The sequence below is a fragment of the Zootoca vivipara genome, chromosome 14 (genome assembly GCF_963506605.1).
Source record: "Zootoca vivipara chromosome 14, rZooViv1.1, whole genome shotgun sequence".
Taxonomy (NCBI): Eukaryota; Metazoa; Chordata; class Lepidosauria; order Squamata; family Lacertidae; genus Zootoca; species Zootoca vivipara.
The window spans coordinates 7,985,780-8,006,019 of record NC_083289.1 but is presented as its reverse complement, the minus strand read 5'-3'; the positions used below and the strand labels follow the sequence as shown (position 1 = coordinate 8,006,019).

At 45.3% G+C, this 20,240-nt stretch overlaps 1 protein-coding gene across 1 annotated transcript in view; it reads left to right on the top strand.

Moving 5' to 3' along the window:
* Nucleotides 1–19,084, top strand: part of ZNF592 (zinc finger protein 592) — a 50,991-nt gene extending 31,907 nt beyond the window's left edge. Inside the window, exons 3-9 of the mRNA XM_035130763.2 lie at nt 911–1,089; nt 2,800–2,976; nt 7,193–7,352; nt 8,197–8,460; nt 9,923–10,035; nt 14,279–14,414; nt 15,872–19,084. Of these exons, the coding sequence (XP_034986654.2) occupies nt 911–1,089; nt 2,800–2,976; nt 7,193–7,352; nt 8,197–8,460; nt 9,923–10,035; nt 14,279–14,414; nt 15,872–16,336 (1,494 nt within the window). The 3' untranslated portion in view covers nt 16,337–19,084. The remainder of the gene's footprint in view (nt 1–910; nt 1,090–2,799; nt 2,977–7,192; nt 7,353–8,196; nt 8,461–9,922; nt 10,036–14,278; nt 14,415–15,871) is intronic.
* Nucleotides 19,085–20,240: the final 1,156 nt, after the last annotated feature.

The window sequence follows — 20,240 nt, the reverse complement described above, 5'->3', positions numbered from 1 at the left end:
GCACATCATTTCATCTGCAGAGCCAGTTGGCTAAAAATGAGCACCCTTTAGAAAACAAGGAGAGAGACCTCCAAGCCTAAGGTCTCTGATAAGCTTTTTCAGTAAATGGTTGCTAAGCCAGAGACATTTACCAGTCGTTTGGGCTATCTCTAATCACTGGGGTCAGAGAACTCTGGATATGAAATGTTGGTGTTCTACAGATGCTATATAGATAGATAGAGGTGTTTGGAATTCCATTATTTCATTTCCTCCTTCAAAGATAACACCATCATCAGATCCTTGCCCAGCCATGTGTACCCAGCTCCAAGAGAGTTGCATTGATTCCCACTATTTGGATATCCATTGCTGCACTGCTGTTGCACTCTGGGCCTTACAAACTATGGCAGTTGCAAAAGGTACCACTTTGGGTGGGGATCTGGGAGAGGCCTTGAAATTCCCTTGCTCAGGTGCTAGAAAACATGGTGCTAATGTTAAGTTGGCTTGGAAAGACAGTTGCCTGGCTTAAGTGCTTCCTCAGAATTCTTTCTACTGGTAAGTACATTAGGATTTGACTTTGGAATGACTTGTCACTGGAGAATCCTGACAGCTCTCTTTACAACATGGTCCTAGTGTTTGGAAAGTAGAATAATCATTTTGTTAGATCTCTCTTTCTTTTTACACACACCCCTCTGTGGGGGGGGGGCGGGGAACACTTGCCAAAGAAAGCCAAATAGGGATACCATTTAATGCCAGCAGTATATGGGCACCCTATAGAACACAGAAGTGGCATGGCAAAGAAGATAAAGGGAGAGCATAGGATTTAGGTAAGAAGTTCTGTTGGTAGAAGTTCTCGTAACAGAAAGAAGCAGGGAAAAGGTGTGAAGAGTGCAGCAGGAATGGCTAATTGTGGTGTCTCCTTTTCTTCCTTTAGACTTGTCAAGTATGCCTGATGCTGTTGCCCAACAAGTGCAGTTACTGTGCTCATCAAAGAATCCATGCCCACAAATCCCCTTATTGCTGCCCAGAGTGTGGCGCCATTTGCCGGTCGGCCTATTTCCAAACCCACGTCAAGGAGAACTGCCTTCATTACTCGCGCAAAGTTGGCTACAGGTTTGTGCTAAATTGAGGGGTTGGGGGTGCACGAGGATGATGTGTCGTGACATTTAATGCACACCGAGCGGGGATGAATGGGGCGAGGGAGAATTGAGCTTAAAATCTTATCAAGTCCTTTTCACTCCACACAGCTTTGCTGCCAACAGGTTTGGTGATCAGACAGGCTGACAATTTCAGGATACCAAACGCTGATAAGGCGTGTTTCTCCTGTCGTGCCTTCAGGAGGCACATCTTTATAGACGCTTTGGCAATGAGTGTTCTTCTGTGCTTGCAAGGACGCAGGCTAAGACGGGGGAAATGCTGCAAATGCCAGGACTTTTTCAATGGACTTTCACAGCCCTCTTAAAGGTTATGAAGTAGTGATGGCCTGATTCTGACACATAGTTTGCTTCCTCTGTATGCTTTATAGTTCTGTCACTCTCTGGCTTCTCAGTTTTGTTGCTTGCAAAGGAGGGAACTGTGGTGTTTTTTTTAAAAATTATATTGCATTTTTTTTAATTCACTACCATTGGATTAGACATTTAAAAAATAAATAGTATCCATAGGTGAAAAAACTGAGTTGATCTAAAATTTGGTGTTTCTATGTCTTAACTGAAGAAGTACAGATGCGATGCTGACTTTATGCTGCAGGCAGGGAACTTGTGGCCCTCTTGATGTGGCCCTCTTGGCTGTGAGTCCTGGAAGACCTTGCAGGCCTTTTCCCACCTGGCCTGGAAAGGTGGTACACTGACTGACTCCAGCTACAAAAGCTGAGGCTGGGGAACAGACTCTTGGGTATTGTTTAGGGTGGGGTTTGTTAGCAGGGGTTGTTTCTGTTATTGAAATTTAATTTTTGCATCTTTATTTTTAGATATTCTTACGATTTTATGTGGAACTTGTTCAATTGGGTTGTGTACTTCCTGATTTTTTTTAATGTATTGTTTCTGACAATATTTGTTATATCTGTAATTATGCATTTTTTCATGTTGTAAGCCTCCTTTGAGCATAGTTTTATCCATGGAAAGCAGAATATAAATTGCTGGACTAGAGCTGCCATCATCACTGGCTGTTGGCCATGTTTTCTGGGGCTGATGCGAGTCCAGCAGCAGCTGGAGAGACCACAGCTTCCCCACCCTTGATGTAAAACAGGACGTTTGGCAGCAAGAGCAAGAAGAGCACCAAATACTTTTTTATTGCTTAGGTGGAACAATGCAGCATGAATTAAAGGGTGCTTGGCAGACTCCTAAGTGACTTGGTTTGCTTGGAATAAAAGCACTGAAGCCCAGGCTAATGCAGGCAATAAATAGAAAGGAAGTTTGTTCCTGCGCTTACTTGCCTTTGTGGCTAACAGCAGTTGCATTTTGATTTGAACACCCCTCAAATTGGAGTGATTTTGTCCAGTGTCTGTTATATCACTGGATATTTTAAAACAATTTCAATGTGCATTTCATTGGGACTTTGAGTGTCTATCAGAAAACAGGGCTTTCCCCCCTGTTTCTTTTTATTCATTTTTGTCTTTACCACCATTATCGATCACGCTGGAACACTTTAATGCTGTGGGTTTTACAAATGCTGTGGGTTTTACTACTCCCTCCAGGTCAGTGAGGCAGAGCTCAGTGGGTCCTTGTTTCCTGAACTTTCGCAGGAATCTCAGTACGTGCTTATGATTTTTTTTGTTTTTGTTTGCAGAGCTCCAGTTTAGCTCTCTCTGTCTCTCTCTCTTTCCAGGTGCACTCACTGTGGGGTTGTCTTCATGTCGCAAGCTATGCTGAAAGTGCACATTCACGAGAAGCACTGTGAAGTCTTCCACAAGTGTTCGTTCTGCCCTATGGCCTTCAAGTCTGCAGACAGCACCACTGCTCACATTACCAGTCAGCACCCTGCAGAACCTCATAAGACATCTCAGTAAGTGTCTTCCTGGTTAAATAAATGTATTGCCCAATTTCTCTTCTCTATCCAGTTTATCCCCACCAGGCTTACAAGAACAACTGTATGGAGGGAGGGAGGGAGAGAGAGGGAGAGAATAAACTATGTTGTGGAGACAGTTTTTAGTAGGATCTGCACACCTTCTCTTTGAAAGAAATGAAGGGTTGGGCAGAAATCTTGTTTTCTAGTTATTTTAATATTTAGTTATGTAGCCCATCCGTTCCTAAGACCGTTCACACTTGGAAAGAAGCAAGGGTGGATTTATCATCTGTTAGTGTACCGTGTTACCCCTATTTTAAGACGTAGTCATAAAATAAGCCGTAGCAGGGTTTTTAAGCATTTGCGAAATATAAGGCGTACCCCGAAAATAAGCCATACCTCTGCGCCGCGTGGAGCGAGACCGCCAAGCGCCCCAGCCAGCCAGTGGGATCCAGCACGCTGGCTGCGGCAGGAACAAGGGGAGGCCTGCCGGGTCAGCGCCCGGAACTGGCTACTGCTGCTGCAGTGCCATGCCGTCCTGCGCGGAGTGAGACCGCGAGCGCCCCAGCCAGCCAGCAGGACCCAGCATGCCGGCCACAGCAGCAGGAGGAGGAGGAGGCTTGCCGGGTCGGCGCCCAGCAGCACTGCTGGGAGCGCCCTGAGCCTCCGGGAGCGTTGCTGCTGCTGGCGTCCGGAGGCTCGGGCGCTCCGCGCAGCGCTGTTGGGCGCTGATCTGGCAGGCTGCCTCGGGTCCTTGTGTTTGTGCCTCTTACTCAGCAACTCATCGCCATTTTCCTTTCTCTTCCCTTTTGTTGTTCCTCATCCTCCTGTCTTTCCCTTCGTTTCCCTTCTGTCTTGCTCTCCTACACACTTTCGCTCTCTGTTTTCCGCTCGCCTTTCCACCCCCTCTTCCCTCTTGCTCTTCTCCTTCCCAGGCTCTCTCTGCGTTCCCTCGCCTTCCTGCCTCTCCCACGTCGCGTTTTCTCTCCTCCGAATACTCCTCCCTCCTCCCAAGTCCCTCTTGTCCTTATTATCTGTTAGTGTCTATAATGAAAGAGAAAAAGAGCAAGAGGGGTTTTTCTTTCTCTTTGTTCCCCTTTGCTCTTCCCATACACGTTGCAAGGTTTCTCAGCAAAACTTTCATAAATCGACATAAGGTGAGCCTACTTATTTCTGAATCCCTTGTAACTGTAAAACGTTTACATAAAATCAGCTGTCCCCCAGATACTCTGCTCTTTCACTATTTCTCCTTTGAGGTAGCTGTTTTCGGCGTCAGTTTAACTATTGAGAAACTTGGTGTCACCCTTTCCGGGTTCTGAGGCATCTCGCGGTAGAGGGTGCAGCCTCTTTAGCGCTGGGTTTTCTGCTTTCCTCTTTGCCTCAAAATGTACAGTAGTTGAAATTTGGGTTCTGTTAGAGCAGCAGATAAAGCCCCCTTTTGCACTGCTCGGGCTCTTTGCTGAGAACCTCTTCCTCAGCTTTTTAAGGGGGGTTTCTTCGCAGACACCCCCCTCTCCCCTCTCTCCGCAATGAAAGGTGTCCTGCTCAACTCACCAGGAACGCTTTTCTCGACCCGTTCTTAGAGCGCACCTTGCCGGATGGCTCGGGGCACTCAGCAGCAGCAACGCAGGAGGAGGCAGGCACCCGGAACCATATGGTACCGTATTTATGGCATAGCTGCCAAGTCTCCCATATTCCCCAGGAAACCCCCGTTTTTTCAGCTGCCCCCAGCCGAAAAAACAGATTTTTTTGTTTTTCCCCGGTTTATTCTGGCGCGGTGGCCATTTTGGAACTAGGCGGAGCATGCTCAGAAGCGACTTTTGATGCTGCTTTGCCCAGTTCCAAAATGGCTGCAGCGCGACTTCTGGTGCGGCGGCCATTTTGGAACAGGGCAGAGCAGCACCAAAAGTCGCTTCTGAGCATGCTCCGCCCAGTTCCAAAATGGCGGCAGCGCTACTTCTGGTCTGCTACTTCCGGTCCGGTCCCTTATTTCTCAGGCTGGAACTTGGCAGGTATGATTTTATGGTAATAAAAAAATAAGACACCCCCCGAAAATAAGCCATAGGCCTTGAGTAAAATAAATATAAGACGGTGTCTTAAAAAAGGGGAAACACGGTACAGACAGCTCCTGTGCTCTGCATGTTGTTATGTGTTGCTCTAGAGCAGGCACCCCCAAACTTCGGCCCTCCAGATGTTTTGGACTACAATTCCCATCATCCCTGACCACTGGTCCTGTTAGCTAGGGATCATGGGAGTTGTAGGCCAAAACATCTGGAGGGCCGCAGTTTGGGGATGCCTGCTCTAGAGGCACAGAAACCCATTTTGGCGGACCATGAGGAGAAACAATGGTAAGAGATGTTTGACAGTGGGAATAGACTGTCTGCAGAGCTGTCAGGGTCTCCTTCACTGGTTTTATTTAAGCTGGGCAGCCATCTGTTGGGAATGCTGTACTTGCATCCAGGATTTCAGGTCCTGCATTGAGCAAGAGATTGGAAATAGATGCCCCCCAAGGTCCTTTTGATTCCATGTCTCTGTGAAATTGCCTTGTAACCAGGGTGAATAACAATCAAAGATTTTTTAAAAAAATAATTTTAAAAAAATCAGATTTTTTGATTTAAATCAGATTTTTTTTAAATTTAAATTGGATTTTTAAAATAAAATGCTTTTGGAGGAAAAATCTTTCTAAGGGTAATTTTCTATTTACCGTATATTCCGGCGTATATGACGACTGGGCATATAAGACGACCCCCAACTTTTCCAGTTAAAATATAGAATTTGGGATATACTTGACGTATAAGAAATACGACCTGGCGTGTAAGACGACCCCCGACTTTTGAGAAGATTTTCCTGGGTTAAAAAGTAGTCTTATATGCAGGAATATACAGTAAGTTACATTATAGTCCAAAGGCTATTCATCGGGAAATAAGGATCTGCTTTAAGTTTTTCATGTGTGCTAAAACTCAACCTAAGTTGTTGGTTTTTTTAAATTGTTTAACCACATCCGTTAACAAACATGGATACATATGCTAAAACGTTTTTGTTTTAGTTTATATATAGTATAGTTTATATATAGTATGGTATATAGATTATACCAGCAAGAATGAGTCTTTCTGCATAAAAAAATGATTTAAATCAAGTCTTACTGACTAGTGATTTAAATCGTGAATTAAATTGTGATTTAAATAAATTAGATTTAAATCAAATCCACCCTGCTTGTAACTCTTGTTTGCTGGAGAAGCAGTAATGGGAGCTTCAGGCAGAGCCTGTCCGGGAGAACTACAAATTAAAATAAATAGCAGCACTTAGAGCAGGAGTAAAGAACCTTTTTGGTTCTGTGGGCCAAATCCTTGTCAGGATTAGCTTCCCGGGCCAAATTTGATAGGTGAGTGAGGCACCCCACATGATTGACAGGTGGGCAACACATCCACCCATCAAAAGTCCATGCTGGAGCAATGTTAAAAGGACCCCCCCAAAAAAACAACAACAACAACAACCAACTGCTTTCTGAAGCACATATACACTTAAAGGTAGATCCAGCTGATGCATGAAGGAGAAATTGCAACTCCCAGGAGATAGGGGGAAACCACTTGTGGAAGGCTGTGTGCTACAAAATGGAGCATAAATTAACTCCTGCTCAGCACGCGCTTCCCAGGAAGAGGGTGGGGAAAGCCCCCTTTGCAAGGAACAACCTTCCCTACCGGTTTTTCCCTCCCCTTCCCCTGGGAGACATGCCTTTGTCAAGTAATGATGCAGAATTAAGACGGGTCTGCTTTTGCTGCTCTTTCCATGGAGTAGGCGTGCACCATGAAAGCAAGGAGACTCAGTGTTTTTCTTCTGCTTCCTTTGGCTTTATGCACCTGTTACAAAGAGGGAACAGATGCACTCAGCCAAATGGAGCAGGATTTAACCGTCACCTGTAAGCTGTTCCTGCTGGGAACAGCCACTTGCAGCAATACAGCATTGAGACCCACCCGCCAGGTGACATCACAACAATGCTTCCTGTTAAATACATGTTTCCAAGTCGTTTTGTTGGAGTTGGGCTTCTAATGTTTTACGCTGCCCTGAGATCTTCTGGCAAAGGGGGTTGTATAAATGTTGAATAAATAATAATAATACTTCAATCATTAATTAAATGACGATGATAATAATTTTTTCTGTTTGTCTTTTTTTGTTTAGAGTAAACTTTCATTGCAAATTCATTTTTAAATTGTTCCAGGGTGATCTACAAATGCTCTTGTGAGACGGTCTTTAACAAGAAGAGGCTTCTGCAGGAGCACTTCCAGCAGAATGCCAACAGGCTGATGGTGGGAGTGTTCAAGTGTCCACACTGCCAGCTGGTGTATATGCAGAAACTTCAGCTAATGCAGCATGTTAAGGTTGGTGACTGAAGAGGATACCCTGCCTGCACGGAACACTTTTCTACCTTCTGAATTGAGATTGCTTTACATGAAACACATTGGCTTCCTCCCTCCCTCCCTCCCTCCCTCCCTCCCTTCCTTCCTTCCTTCCTTCCTTCCTTCCTTCCTTCCTTCCTTCCTTCCTTCCTTCCTTCCTTCCTTCCTTCCTTCCTTCCTTCCTTTACCCACCACTGGTGGATACCCTCAGAAGCAGCCTCAAAACCAATTCAAAGATTGCATGTAAAACAGTCCTCCCAGAAGTGTATTGCGTTAGAGTCCAAGTACCTACAGCAGCTAGATTTCTTACTGAGACTGGTGTTATACTGACTGCACTGCCTCCCAGTTCATTTCTGGGCTCAGTGCAAAGTGTCTAGCTTAGGACCTGCTAGGATTTGCAATCGCAGTTAGTTTGCCAGTTCAGATGTATCTGCAAACTTTTACTTGGTTTAATCAAACCATAATGTGCTGCACACAGGCAGAGGAGGGAGCACTCTACAGCAGCAGAACTTTTTCACAATCCTCCAAACTGTGAATTCAGTCTTAAGTCTGCTGCAAATACACACGCTGTTCTGTTATAATTTACAGTTAAGTGTATAGTTTCTCACTGTGTTGATGGAATGAATTACACTGCGTTAGTGTTAACATAGCCTATTGGCTGTGGGCATAATCTCTATCTTAGTCCTGGGCTGTATAAAACAGAAGGAGGTGGGAAATGATATGCTTTTGTTAATCAGAGCAATTTCCTGCTATTTTAGGAAAATAGGCAACTTCCCTTTGCCCTGCTCTAATGCTGAGGCTTGATTTTTGTTTGTTTGTTCATTAGAGCGTCCATGGAGTCCCTGAGAATCCTGAAGATCTTGCTAGCTTCCGACAGAAGACAGAGACAGCAACTAACAGCAATGTTCTTCCAGCATCAAAGGAGCTGTCAGTAATCAATGGTACTTCCCAGACCTCTTTGCCCACAAAAGGGACGAGCCCAGAATCAAAACCCAAGCCAAAACCCTGCAGTTGGACATGTCGGGAGTGTTCGCAGTGCATCTCTGACCGAGAAACCTATGTGTCCCATATGAGGAAAAGCCATGGAAAGGTAAGGGTCTGGGGGCTATATTTTGTTCCTCTTTCCCACAGGATTCATCTAAAACTCTTCAGCAGCCTGCCTGTCATTTTTTGAGCTCCAGGGGAACAAGTTTTTGTTTTCCTGCACATTTGTTGTCGTTTAGTCGTTTAGTCGTGTCCGACTCTTCGTGACCCCATAGCACGCCAGGCACTCCTGTCTTACACTGCCTCCCGCAGTTTGGTCAAACTCATGTTCGTAGCTTCGAGAACACTGTCCAACCATCTCGTCCTCTGCCATCCCCTTCTCCTAGTGCCCTCAATCTTTCCCAACATCAGGGTCTTTTCCAGGGAGTCTTCTCTTCTCATGAGGTGGCCAAAGTATTGGAGCCTCAGCTTCACGATCTGTCCCTCCAGTGAGCACTCAGGGCTGATTTCCTTCAGAATGGATAGGTTTGATCTTCTTGCAGTCCATGGGACTCTCAAGAGTCTCCTCCAGCACCATAATTCAAAAGCATCAATTCTTTGGCGATCAGCCTTCTTTATGGTCCAGCTCTCACTTCCATACATCACTACTGGGAAAACCATAGCTTTAACTATACAGACCTTTGTCGGCAAGGTGATAGCTTTAACTATACGGACCTTTGTCGGCAAGGTCCTGCACATTTAGGCAGCACCAATGATATGGCTGTACTATTGAATCTGTTTTTAATAATGGTTATGTGGAGTTTATTCTTCTGTTTTTTTGTTTTGTTTTGTTTTGTTTGAAAATTATTTCAGTACCTTCTTAATAAGAAGCAATATGCGAATGTAATCTAAACCTCATAGCATACCTTTTTATGTTTGTTGTAGCTTACAGCTAAACAAATAAAATTGCTACTGCTTATTACATAAACCTTAAAGCAGAGTGAAAGCCTGGGTAGAGGCTTCTTTCTTTTTGGTCTATGCAGTCTTGTGACAGCATCAGAGATAAACTTCAGAGTATGATTCTTTCTTTCTTTCTCTCCATGTGTTCCCCTTTTAAGACCATATGTTTTTGAAACTGTATTGACTGCAAATGCATAAGCATTATCTGGATTCTTCTCCACAAAAATCTTATAAATTAGATCATGAACATTCCCATTCTGCAGATGAGGAACTGGCTCAAGGCACGCTTATCAGGTTTATGGCCAAGGGCTGCTTTTTATGCTACAAGAGAGACGTGTTTGTAGCAGGTCAATTGCATGTCTCTGTGGTGAGCACAGCGAGCCTTGAAGAAAAACATTTCTGTAGCCCCTTGGGAAATGCACACCTAAGGGCCACAATTGGCCAGGACTCTTAAATGTGTTTACCATGTTTCACAAAAGTACATTTTGTCATATCAAGGATGCAGGCAGATGCATTACAGATGCTAGTACACAAATCTAGATTGTGTGGATTCTTTTGCACAGAACAAGACAAAAAAAAGAGGCAGCTCATTCTTGCTGTCAGAACTAACACTCCCATTCCTCTCATAGAATGTGAAAAGATATCCCTGTCGGCAGTGTGAGCGGTCATTCAACGCCTCCAATAGTCTGCACAGACATGTACGCAATAACCATGACACAGCAAAGAAAGTTTTCACCTGCTGGTGAGTACACAACTGTTTTCCTGAAAATTTCTATGAGTGTTCCAGGCTACAAAGTGCTTTGTAATGGGCCATATCTAAGGCTTTTTTAGGGCATAGCTTAGAACAAAGGATCTTGTACTAGCTCAGGTACATTTTTAGGTTTCACAGCTAGATTCCATGATAAGACTGCAGCACTTTAGGCATTCATGATGCAAGCACTGGGCTATATCTAAGCAAATGTAGAATGCTTAGTTCCTTTTATATTAACCTTGCTGGAGCCAGTGTGGTCTAATGGTTAGAGTCTGGGTTTCACTGTCTTGTTCAGGTAAAGCTGCAGTGGCTATTCACAGGCACAATCCCACTACTGATCAGCACGGGACTTTTTACCTGCTCCATCTCCAACCTGGGCTGGTTCACCCCTCCTTGGGCAACCTGGAGCACCTCATCTCCCCAGGGCTCACCATATTGATGCCAAACTTAGGGCGGACACCCGACCACCATAGCCCACAGCAGGGGAGCAGATGGCACTGTGGTCTAAACCACGGAGCCTCTTGGGCTTGCTGATTGGAAGGTTGGCAGTTTGAATCCGTGCAACGGTGATGAGCTCCTGTTGCTTTCTCCCAGTTTCTGCCAACCTAGCAGTTCGAAAGCACACCAGTGCAAGTAGATAAACAGGTACCGCTGCGGCAGGAACGTAAACGGCATTTCCGTGCACTCTGGCTTCTGTCACGGTGTTCCATTGCACTGGAAGCAGTTCAGTCCTGCTGGCCACATGACCCTGAAAGCTGTCTGTGGACAAACGCTGGCTCCCTTGACCTGAAAGCGAGATAAGTGCCGCAGCCCCATAGTCACTTTTGAGGGGACTTAACCATCCAAGGGTCCTTTACCTTTACCTTTACCTTTTTACCTAGTGGCTAGAGTGCTGGTTTGGTAGTGGGAGATCCAAGTTCAAAGTCATGAAGCCTTGAACAAATCACTGCCTCTCAGCCTAGCGTCCTTCCCAGGGTGGTTGTGTGGATGAAATGAGAGACTAGTCTTAGTAATTTGAAGGGAAAGGTGAGGACACAAATGAGACAAACCACTAAATAGATTTCCTGTAAGTCTACAGGTGACTGCTAACTGCTAAAGTGTAGCCGCCAATGTAACTGTAAAATGATGCGTGCTCTGAAAGTATTTCAACATTATTATTTTGTTGAATAAATGTATTTAAACGCCAACAGTTTGCTAGTTAAACAACTGTGCATAAAATATGGGCATCCAGTCCTTTCATGATCACCTTTAGTAACAGACTCGCATGTTAAGGTTTGTATTTATCTTTTTATAATGCTGTATTACACAAATGTGACACGTCTTCTCATGACTCCCATGACCAAGGAGACTGATTCTGAGCAGGATCGTGACTTTCACTGATACACAGTACATTTTGTTGTACAAGTACATCTGGCAATTTAGTCTTGAAAGTTCTAATGTGGGCACATTTTCCACACAGACGTAACAGATTCTGCTCTCGCTTGATTCTTTTTTAAATTACGTATTGATTCTCTAAAAGGGAAGCAGTTGTTATCCTTTGCCATTGTATAGGGAAGAGCTGTAAAATGGGCCAGGTTAGGATCTCTTACTCGCAAGTAGAACCCTGGCAGAAACACATGCCCGACTGGCATGTTCTCTCCCTCCTGGTTGATTGTTTGGGAGCTTCAAAAGCATTCTTCTGCCCAAACATCAAAGCGACTGATGCCAACTAAAATCAGCACACTTACGGATCCACAGAGCTTGCGCAACTGCATAACACACCTCAGCAACTCAGCATTTGGCTAATCTATTTTATTTACATACTAGCTGGCCCGGCCACGCGTTGCTGTGGGGTTTTGTGTTAAATGGACCCTTTTCTGTTAAATGGACCTTCAGAGTCTCCCTTTAGAGACCCCTCACCTGCCCTGTCCCAACCCTGACTCCCCTACTGTAAGTTTCAAAAATAAGATCCCCCCACGCGTGTTCCTGAAAATGTCCCCCCACCCCCCACCCCACTGCTTTGGCTGACTTAGGGTCCTACCTCCCCCCCCCCATGGCTATGTGTTTTCCCCCCTCCCTTTGTTGTGCCTCATCCCTGTGAGCCCCCTTCCCCATTGTTGTGCCTCATCCCTGTGATTCCCCCACCCTGTGAAAGGCCCATATTCTGTTTGTTTTTGCCTGTGGCCTACTGGGCAATGTTGCGGCCTACTCAGTTTTCCCTGTCCCAACCCACCCCCCACTGTTTTGGCTGACTCAGAGTCCTCCCCCCCCATGGCTATGTGTTCCCCCCTCCCTTAGTTGTGTCTCATCCCTGTGACCACCACCCCCCATTGTGAAAGCCCCATATTCTGTTTGTTTTTGCCTGTGGCCTACTGGGCAATGTTGCGGCCTACTCAGTTTTCCCTGTCCCACCCCCACCCCACCCCACACACTGCTTTGGCTAACTCAGGGTCCTCCCCCCCCCATGGCTATGTTTCCCCCCTCCCTTTGTTGTGCCTCATCCTTGTGCCCCCCACCCCCGGTTGTCAAAGGCCCTATTCTGTTTGTTTTTGCCTGTGGCCTACTGAATGTTGCGGCCTACTCAGTTTTCCCTGCTTGGCAATGCTGCGGCCTATTGAAAAAGCTGTGCCTTGTTGCTGCAAAAGGACTGTTTTCAGTTGGTTGCTGTGGAATTTTGCGATGTCATCTGGCGGCGCAGCTTTGGAGGTGGCAGCGTGCGATCTGCCTTTCTGTTGGATGCTGCTGGAGTCTTCAGAGCTTCTGGTGGTGATGTCTAATTTGGGCGCCACTTTTTTGTGTTTAATCATTATTTTAGGTGTGAAAGGTGTGGTTATTTGGGGGGGGGGGAATTATGCCAGATCCCTCCCTGATGGGCATGGAACGTTGTGGCCAAATTTGTTACATTACGGTTCAGCAGTTACGGAGAAAGGCTGTGACCTCCATGCACGCAATGCCTACATTTATATATATAGATAAATAAACACACACGGAGCACTGCAACTTGGCTCCCTCTCTCTCTAGCATCAGACAGCAAAGAGAGTGAACAAAGGACAATAGTCCCACTTCAGGAAACACCCTGTCTTCGTCACTTCCCACTCTGTGGAATGTAAACACATAAACAGTCATGTGATAGACAACAATCCCATGAATGCAAACACGGAGAATGAATCTCCAACATTACCACGGTGCTGCTGGAATAGAAATAGATGGCTCTTGGAAGTGAATGTATACGTAGATTGCTTTTGGTCTTTTGTAGTAACTAAGAAGGAAAAATGAGGAAGCCTCATGTCATCCAATGTATCATTGTTTTTCTTCTATTATTATGGTAGGTATTTTTTGTGTTTTTAAAATGTAAACCGCCCTGTGATCTTTTGATGATGGATGATATGCAAATTTTAATAATACAGTGGTACCTCGACTAACGAACAATTCGACAACCGAATTTTCCGACTTACGAATGGGGCAAATGGCCGCACGCTTACAAATTTTTCGACATCCAAACGGAAACCGCGGCGGTTTTAGATAGGGTTTTTTCGACTTACGAATTTTTAGATGGGGTTGCTTCGACTTAGGAATTTTTCCATTTCCAATGCATTCCTATGGGAAATCGCGTTTCCAATGGCGCTTTTCGACTTAGAAATTTTTCGACCTAAGAAGGTGCCTTCGGAACGGATTGAATTCGTAAGTCGAGGCACCACTGTAATAATAATACATTTGAAACCATTTGAGGGGGCAGAACTGGAATGCGTTATTTGTGCAGGTGGCTTAATGACTGTCATCTGAAGCAAAACAAAAATGTCCATTTTTGAGCTACTTGGATAAGCAGAAAGATAAGGTCCATGCCCCAAGAAACTTGCAATCAAAATATTGATAGTTGTGGGGAGCCGACAGACAAGTGGGAGAATAAGTAAGGGATGAGAGGCAGAATACTACTGATATAATGCTCATGCTTCATTATGCAGGGAGGTTTGGGGTTAACTTCTTGACATCCTTTAAAATGTCATAGATTTGTGGAAAACTGTGTTTATCCTCTCTTTAACCTGTGATGTAACACCTTTTCTTTTTCATGAATCTGTTTGCTCCTTTTGTTATTTTTATATTGCATATTTTATTTTTATTCCTTTTTACCCTTTTCTACTTAATATATTTGTATAGATGCCTGCATTAACAAAATCCAATAAAAATATTTTCCAAAAAAAGAAAGAAAAAGAAATACTACTTATATCATGATACTATTTTGCTTTGTATTTTTAAGGTACTGCACAGATGAAATCCAGACATTTCCTCAGCTGTCTATGCTGGAGAGCCACATCAGCCTTATGCACGGCATCAAACACCCAGACCTTTCCCAGATCTCCAAAACCAAAGCTCCGGCAGAAGACTTGACAAAAGTAATCTACCATGCTTTTCTTAAATAATATGTAATTCTATCTCATGTGCTTGCCTTCCCCAGTTTTTTTTTTGCCTCCTTCAAGAACTGTTCTCCTTGTGTGGCCTGTGGAATTCATTTTCAGCTTTTTATTTCCATCAGGATTTGAATTCTGTATAGATATAGATCAGGCATAGGCAACCTTGGCTTTCCAGATGTTTTGGAACTACAACTCCCATGATCCCTGGCTAACAGGGCCAGTGGTCAGGGATCATGGGAGTTGTAGTTCCAAAACATCTGGAGAGCCAAAGTTGCCTATGCCTGATATAGATTATATACAAAACTGAATCTCTTGGAGGAGCTGCTAGATTTCCCATTAAAAATGTGGGTTTTAAACAAATCTGTAGGGAAGTTTCAGTCCATCGAGTTCCTCGATCCTCTGAGCACATGTCTCTTATAAATTAGCTATCATCTTGTTTCCTTGTTAAATTACAATCCTGTGCACTGAAGAAACTTAAATTATAATCCGGACTAATAGAGTAATTAAACTGAAGGTAACCAGGCAGAATGCGAGGAGAAATTAAAGGCTTCTAGGGAGCTGGTGGCAGGTCATGTTGGACATCTTTTGGCATCGTTAGAGATGGGACAGAGAATTTTCCACATGGAGAACAATGAAATGCAGATCAGGCCATTAATACAATTAGTGATATCAGGAAGGAGCATCCACTTCCAGCAGCTTTAGTCCTTTTTTATGCAAAGCATTGGTGGCAGCTGTTGCTAAATCTTTCTTCCCGTCTCCTCCCAAAACGCTGCTCCATTGCATTTGTGTGTCTGTCAGGGATGGAAAACTTCCAGAGGTTATTGGACTACAACTCGTATTAAGCTTAGCCAGTGGTCAGGGAGGATGGAAGCTACAGTCCAGCAACCTCCGGAAGGCCACATGCTTCCCATCCCTAGCATAAAAATAGATCAGATCTGGGGAATAAGTAGTCTATGGCCTGGTCTGGTCCACTGTGAGTACAACACCCACATCTGAAGGGATCTGCTCTCCATGGGGTGTAATAGAGGGTTTTTTTGTGCTCTCGCTCCTCCCTGCACACACACAGCATGGCGAAAGTACACACACAAGCACTGTGCAAGGGCACTGTGGGCGTAGCATGTTCCTTGACCAGGCAGAAGGCTTGATCAGGGATACAGGAGTTGTGCACAGGCTTCCTCTGTCACACAATGGCTTGGTTTGCTAAGCAAGGAGGCCAGGGAAGGGGACATGGATGTGATACCCTATGGCAGCCTTCCCAGACCGAATGCTCTCCAGGTCTTGTTGGGTTCCCATCATTCCTGAGCATTGGCCTTGGTGGGTGGGTCCAACGGGAGTTGTGGTCCAACAACATCTGGAGGGCTCCTGGTTGGGAAAAGATGGGCGGGAACGTTGTCTTACGGTGCTGATTGGTGCAATAAAGCCATGTGTTCATTTCCTAGGCAAAGTATCCAAAGAGGGTATCTGCAGGTGGTTTGGACCAAATGGAAACTACGGCATCGGGATCTGAAAATCCACCAGCAAAAAAACTGAAGGCACACTGGAAGTGTGCCAAGTGTGGATTTGCGACGGCCGCTGAGAGTGAATTTCTGGAACACATACCTCGGCACAAGACAGACAGCTCCACGTCCCAGTGCCAGCTCTGCGGCTTGTGCTACACATCTCACATCTCTCTGAACAGGCACCTCTTCATTGTTCATAAAGTGAAAGATCCGGAGGAGGAACAGGAGGAGCCTGAGCCTGAGCCAGATTCTGAAAAGGGGGCTCTGCAAACGGAGACAAGCGAGAACGGACTTGCAGAGCCGAATGGCAAGATGAACACTGCAGACGAGGAAGGAGGTGGTTCAAAGAGCCAGGACTCTGAGGGTGGCCCCGCGTCCTGTGATGCAGAAAAGCCCAGCACGTAGAACAAACATCCGAAATCTCCAAATATTTAAAGAGCGTGTTGATTGGAGGGGTGGGGTGGGGTTCTTAAACACGCTGTTCATTTCATGGAATGGGCGCGGCATTCCATTCACTTTAATTAGGAAGGGAAATCAAAACGGCAAACTGCCACCGTCTCTGTAGCACTGAATATGTAACAATTATGAGAGGGGGAAGTAGAATGTGATGAGGATGTCCAGCTGAACCATGTCTGAACCTTCAGGGTCAGGAGCACTTTTCTGCTCTGTGTGTGTGTGTGTGTGTCTCCCCCCACCCCTTTTCCAGGAAAAGCAGGACCACTCTTGTCCCATTAAGCCTCAGTTTTCCTGTTTTTTCATAACAAGCATTGCCTTCCACTTAAGTTCCTTGCCCAAGCCTGCCAGGCATTCTGTCTGGGCTGCAAAGCCTGCGTCAACTCTTTTTCTCTTGAGATGTGAATCCACAGAGGCTTTCCTTCCCTAAAATCAAGTTGGCTTCACCTTTCAGGAACTCCATGAGTCTGGTCCCCCACCCACCCAGAACACAAAAACAAAATTGGTCTTTTTTTTTTCTAGAAGAGATTCGGTGCCACTAAACATGGGTTAAATTTTGCACAAATGGAGTTTCTAGGTTCCCGCTGTGTGTTTATACAATCATCAGCCTCAACGTTGGCCCTTCAGATAGCTGCATCTTTACAACAAGGCTCCAATTGGAGCTCTCCTGTGTTCAGAACTGGGCCAGGTTGTGCTGGAGCTTCTTAGTACAAGCTTGCACTAATTACCCCACATGCACATACCTGGCCTGGGAGTATTTAGTGACATATATGATAGACTGCAGGATGCCTTTCTCTCACTGGGCATATGACACTTAAATAAGAATTGGGTTGCGTACGTGATAAAACTTTGCACGAGTAAATGTCTACACTAGAGGGTTTGCTCCCACGTCGTCTCTCATGCCTAAACTGCCCATTCGGGCCCTGTGTGATCCGGCCCAGAGTCTCAAGATTATCCCTCCTTGTAAGTTTAGCATATTGTTCTGCCTGTGCTTGGCTCCTTCTCGTGCTGTATCAGCCAGAGCAGGATAGTCCCGTAAGAATTTCAATCATGTGCCAAGGGCGCTGCAGGAGAATCAGTATTCAAGGAAGCAGAGTCTGTCTGTTGACATATCCAGCTGCCAGGTATAGCATGGCCAGTCGCCAATCGTCGTTTGAGAATGGAGCTTTCCAGATCACCCCCAGCAAAGTGAGGACAAGAAATTGGTTGGTGCCGAAGATGCTTGCTCCAAGAGATCTCCCTGCCTCTTCCTTTTCCAAGTGCTCCTGCTCTTGAGGAACTACATTTACATCTCTTCCCTGCCCCTCCCGCCTTTGCTCAATTGGCCGAATTGATTCTGGAGTTTCCCTTCCACACTTGCATTGACTCGTCTCCCCCGTCTGTGCCGTTCCCCCCTCACCTGTGCTTATCCTCATGCTTTGTGTAATACTTAACTTTTTTTATACGGTTTTTATGTTTTGAGTCTGAACCCTGCTCATTGTTTACTATAAATAATTTAAAAAAGGGAAAAAAAACTATTTATCTTATTGCATTTGAATTGCTCACTTTCTCGTCTGAAATGTGTTTTGATAAAAACCCTTTGTATTTTTTGATACTGTGTACATTTTAGTCTAGGGAATGTTTTACAAGGTAGCCTAGCTATAGTAACAATAGCAGGGGGTGGGGAGGGGGGTGTCCCTCCCAAGCCATCACATATCTATTTAATCTGCAGTGGCATTTGTGCCTTGCTATAATGTTTACTTCAAAGTATTTCAAATAAAACCATCTAACAATGTGTGGCTGCCAGGCTCCATTCTCTAATACTGTGGTTCTTCCATGTGTGGGGCAGCAAGCCCTCCTTTAAGGAAGCAAAGGCGCCTTGCCTTCCCCACCCTCCTGAGTTCAGGGTTTGAGGGCCATGATGGGTCATAGGTAGCCAGTTCCTTTCAGTTCTTCCCCTCAAGGCTGTAATTCATGCTGTGCATGTTGATAATAATAATAATAATAATTTATTATTTATACCCCGCCCATCTGGCTGGGTTTCCCCAGCCACTCTGGGCGGCTTCCAACAGAAACATTAAAATACACCAATTTCTTAAACATTAAAAGCCTCCCTAAACAGGGCTGCCTTCAGATGTCTTCTAAAAATCTGGTAGCTGTTTTCCTTTTTGACACCTGATGGGAGGGCGTTCCACAGGGCAGGCGCCACCACCGAGAAGGCCCTCTGCCTGGTTCCCTGCAACTTGGCTTCTCGCAATGAGGGAACCGCAAGAAGGCCCTCGGTGCTGGACCTCAGAGGAGCTGGCAGAACGATGGGGGTGGAGACGCTCCTTTAGGATACCCTCAGTGCTCATCTTTGATATCCCTCCAGCAAGGACGTTGGATCTTAACTCTCAGCTATTACTAAGAAGAGGACGCGGGTGGCACTGTGGTCTAAACCACTGAGCCTCTTGGGCTTGCCGATCAGAAGGTCGGCGGTTAGAATCCTCGCAACGGGGTGAGCTCCCGTTGCTCGGTCCAAGCTCCTGCCAACCTAGCAGTTCGAAAGCATGCCAGCGCAAGTAGATAAATACCGGTAGGTACTGCTCCAGCGGGAAGGTAAACGGCGTTTCCATGCGCTGCTCTGCTTTCGGTGTTCCATTGCACCAGATGCAGCTTAGTCATGCTGGCCACATGACCCGGAAAAACTGTGGACAAATGCCAGCTCCCTCAGCCTGTAAATGAGATGAGCGCCGCAACCCCGGAGTTGTCTGCGACTGGACTTAACTGTCAGGGGTCCTTTACCTTTTTATTACTAAGGAGACTGTTCTCTTGCCTTCTCTTGTTTTATGAAATTTGCCAGACAAGAAGATCTCACGTGGGTCTAGTAGCACAATAAGCGCTTGGTGTGCAATCTGCTCCTGTCACTTGCAGCTTTTAGCTCAGCAGTTTTATGTTGTGTCCCAGTTTTCTCCCACCCTCCTTTGCAGTCTTCTAGCAGTGTAATCCTATACATGTTTTACTCAAAAGGTAAGTTCTGCTGTGCTCAGTGGGCTTTATTCCCAGGTAAGTGTATAGGATTGCAACTTGCCAACATTCAGCAGTTGGGAAGGCTCAGCTGAATTTCATTGCCCTAGCCTACTTTAATGCCTCCAGATTACATCTCCTGTGCAATAAAATCTAGAAAGATTTGCTAGCAAAGTGGGGAGGGGGTGACTTGTCAGAGGTAGCATCTGAATGCTTCTGTCAGATTTAACAGCTGCCAATATCAGCGTTTCCCTGCTCCGCAATAAATATGAGGTTGCGCAATTGGAAACATGATCCCTCTCCAGCCAGTAGATAATTTGGGTTTCTTATGCAGTTACATGCACACCTGAATATTAGATACGCATTTAGTGTTCCAGAGGCAAACTTATGACCCTTGTACAGTATAGGCCCTTTCCAAAAAGAACTCTGCAGTAACTCCAGCTATGAACCAAAATGGCAATGCTCTCCAATATGATTTCCGGCAGTGTGGCTTTATTAGTCTGTTACAGCAAAACCATCAAGAGTCTAACGGCATGAGTCCAACATGAGTGACATATGAGTGTGCTGCATTAAGTCAGGTCCTAAGATACTTGTTTTTGTTCCAACATAATCACCCATTTTTTTAAAAAAAAAAGCCTGATGCAATAATCTCAACCAGGACTAATACACTGTTTTAGAGAAATTATTTCCAATACTGCATGTGTCATCTTAGCATGATACTGCATTGTGTATTGTTCCTCCATAAGGCCGGTTCCTCTAACCAAACTGATCCCACCACCATTAAGTTCCTTCTCAGATTTCAGTACTTAATGCAGGGGTAAGCAACCTCAGGCCCGTGGGCCGGATGCGGCCCAATCGCCTTCTCAATCTG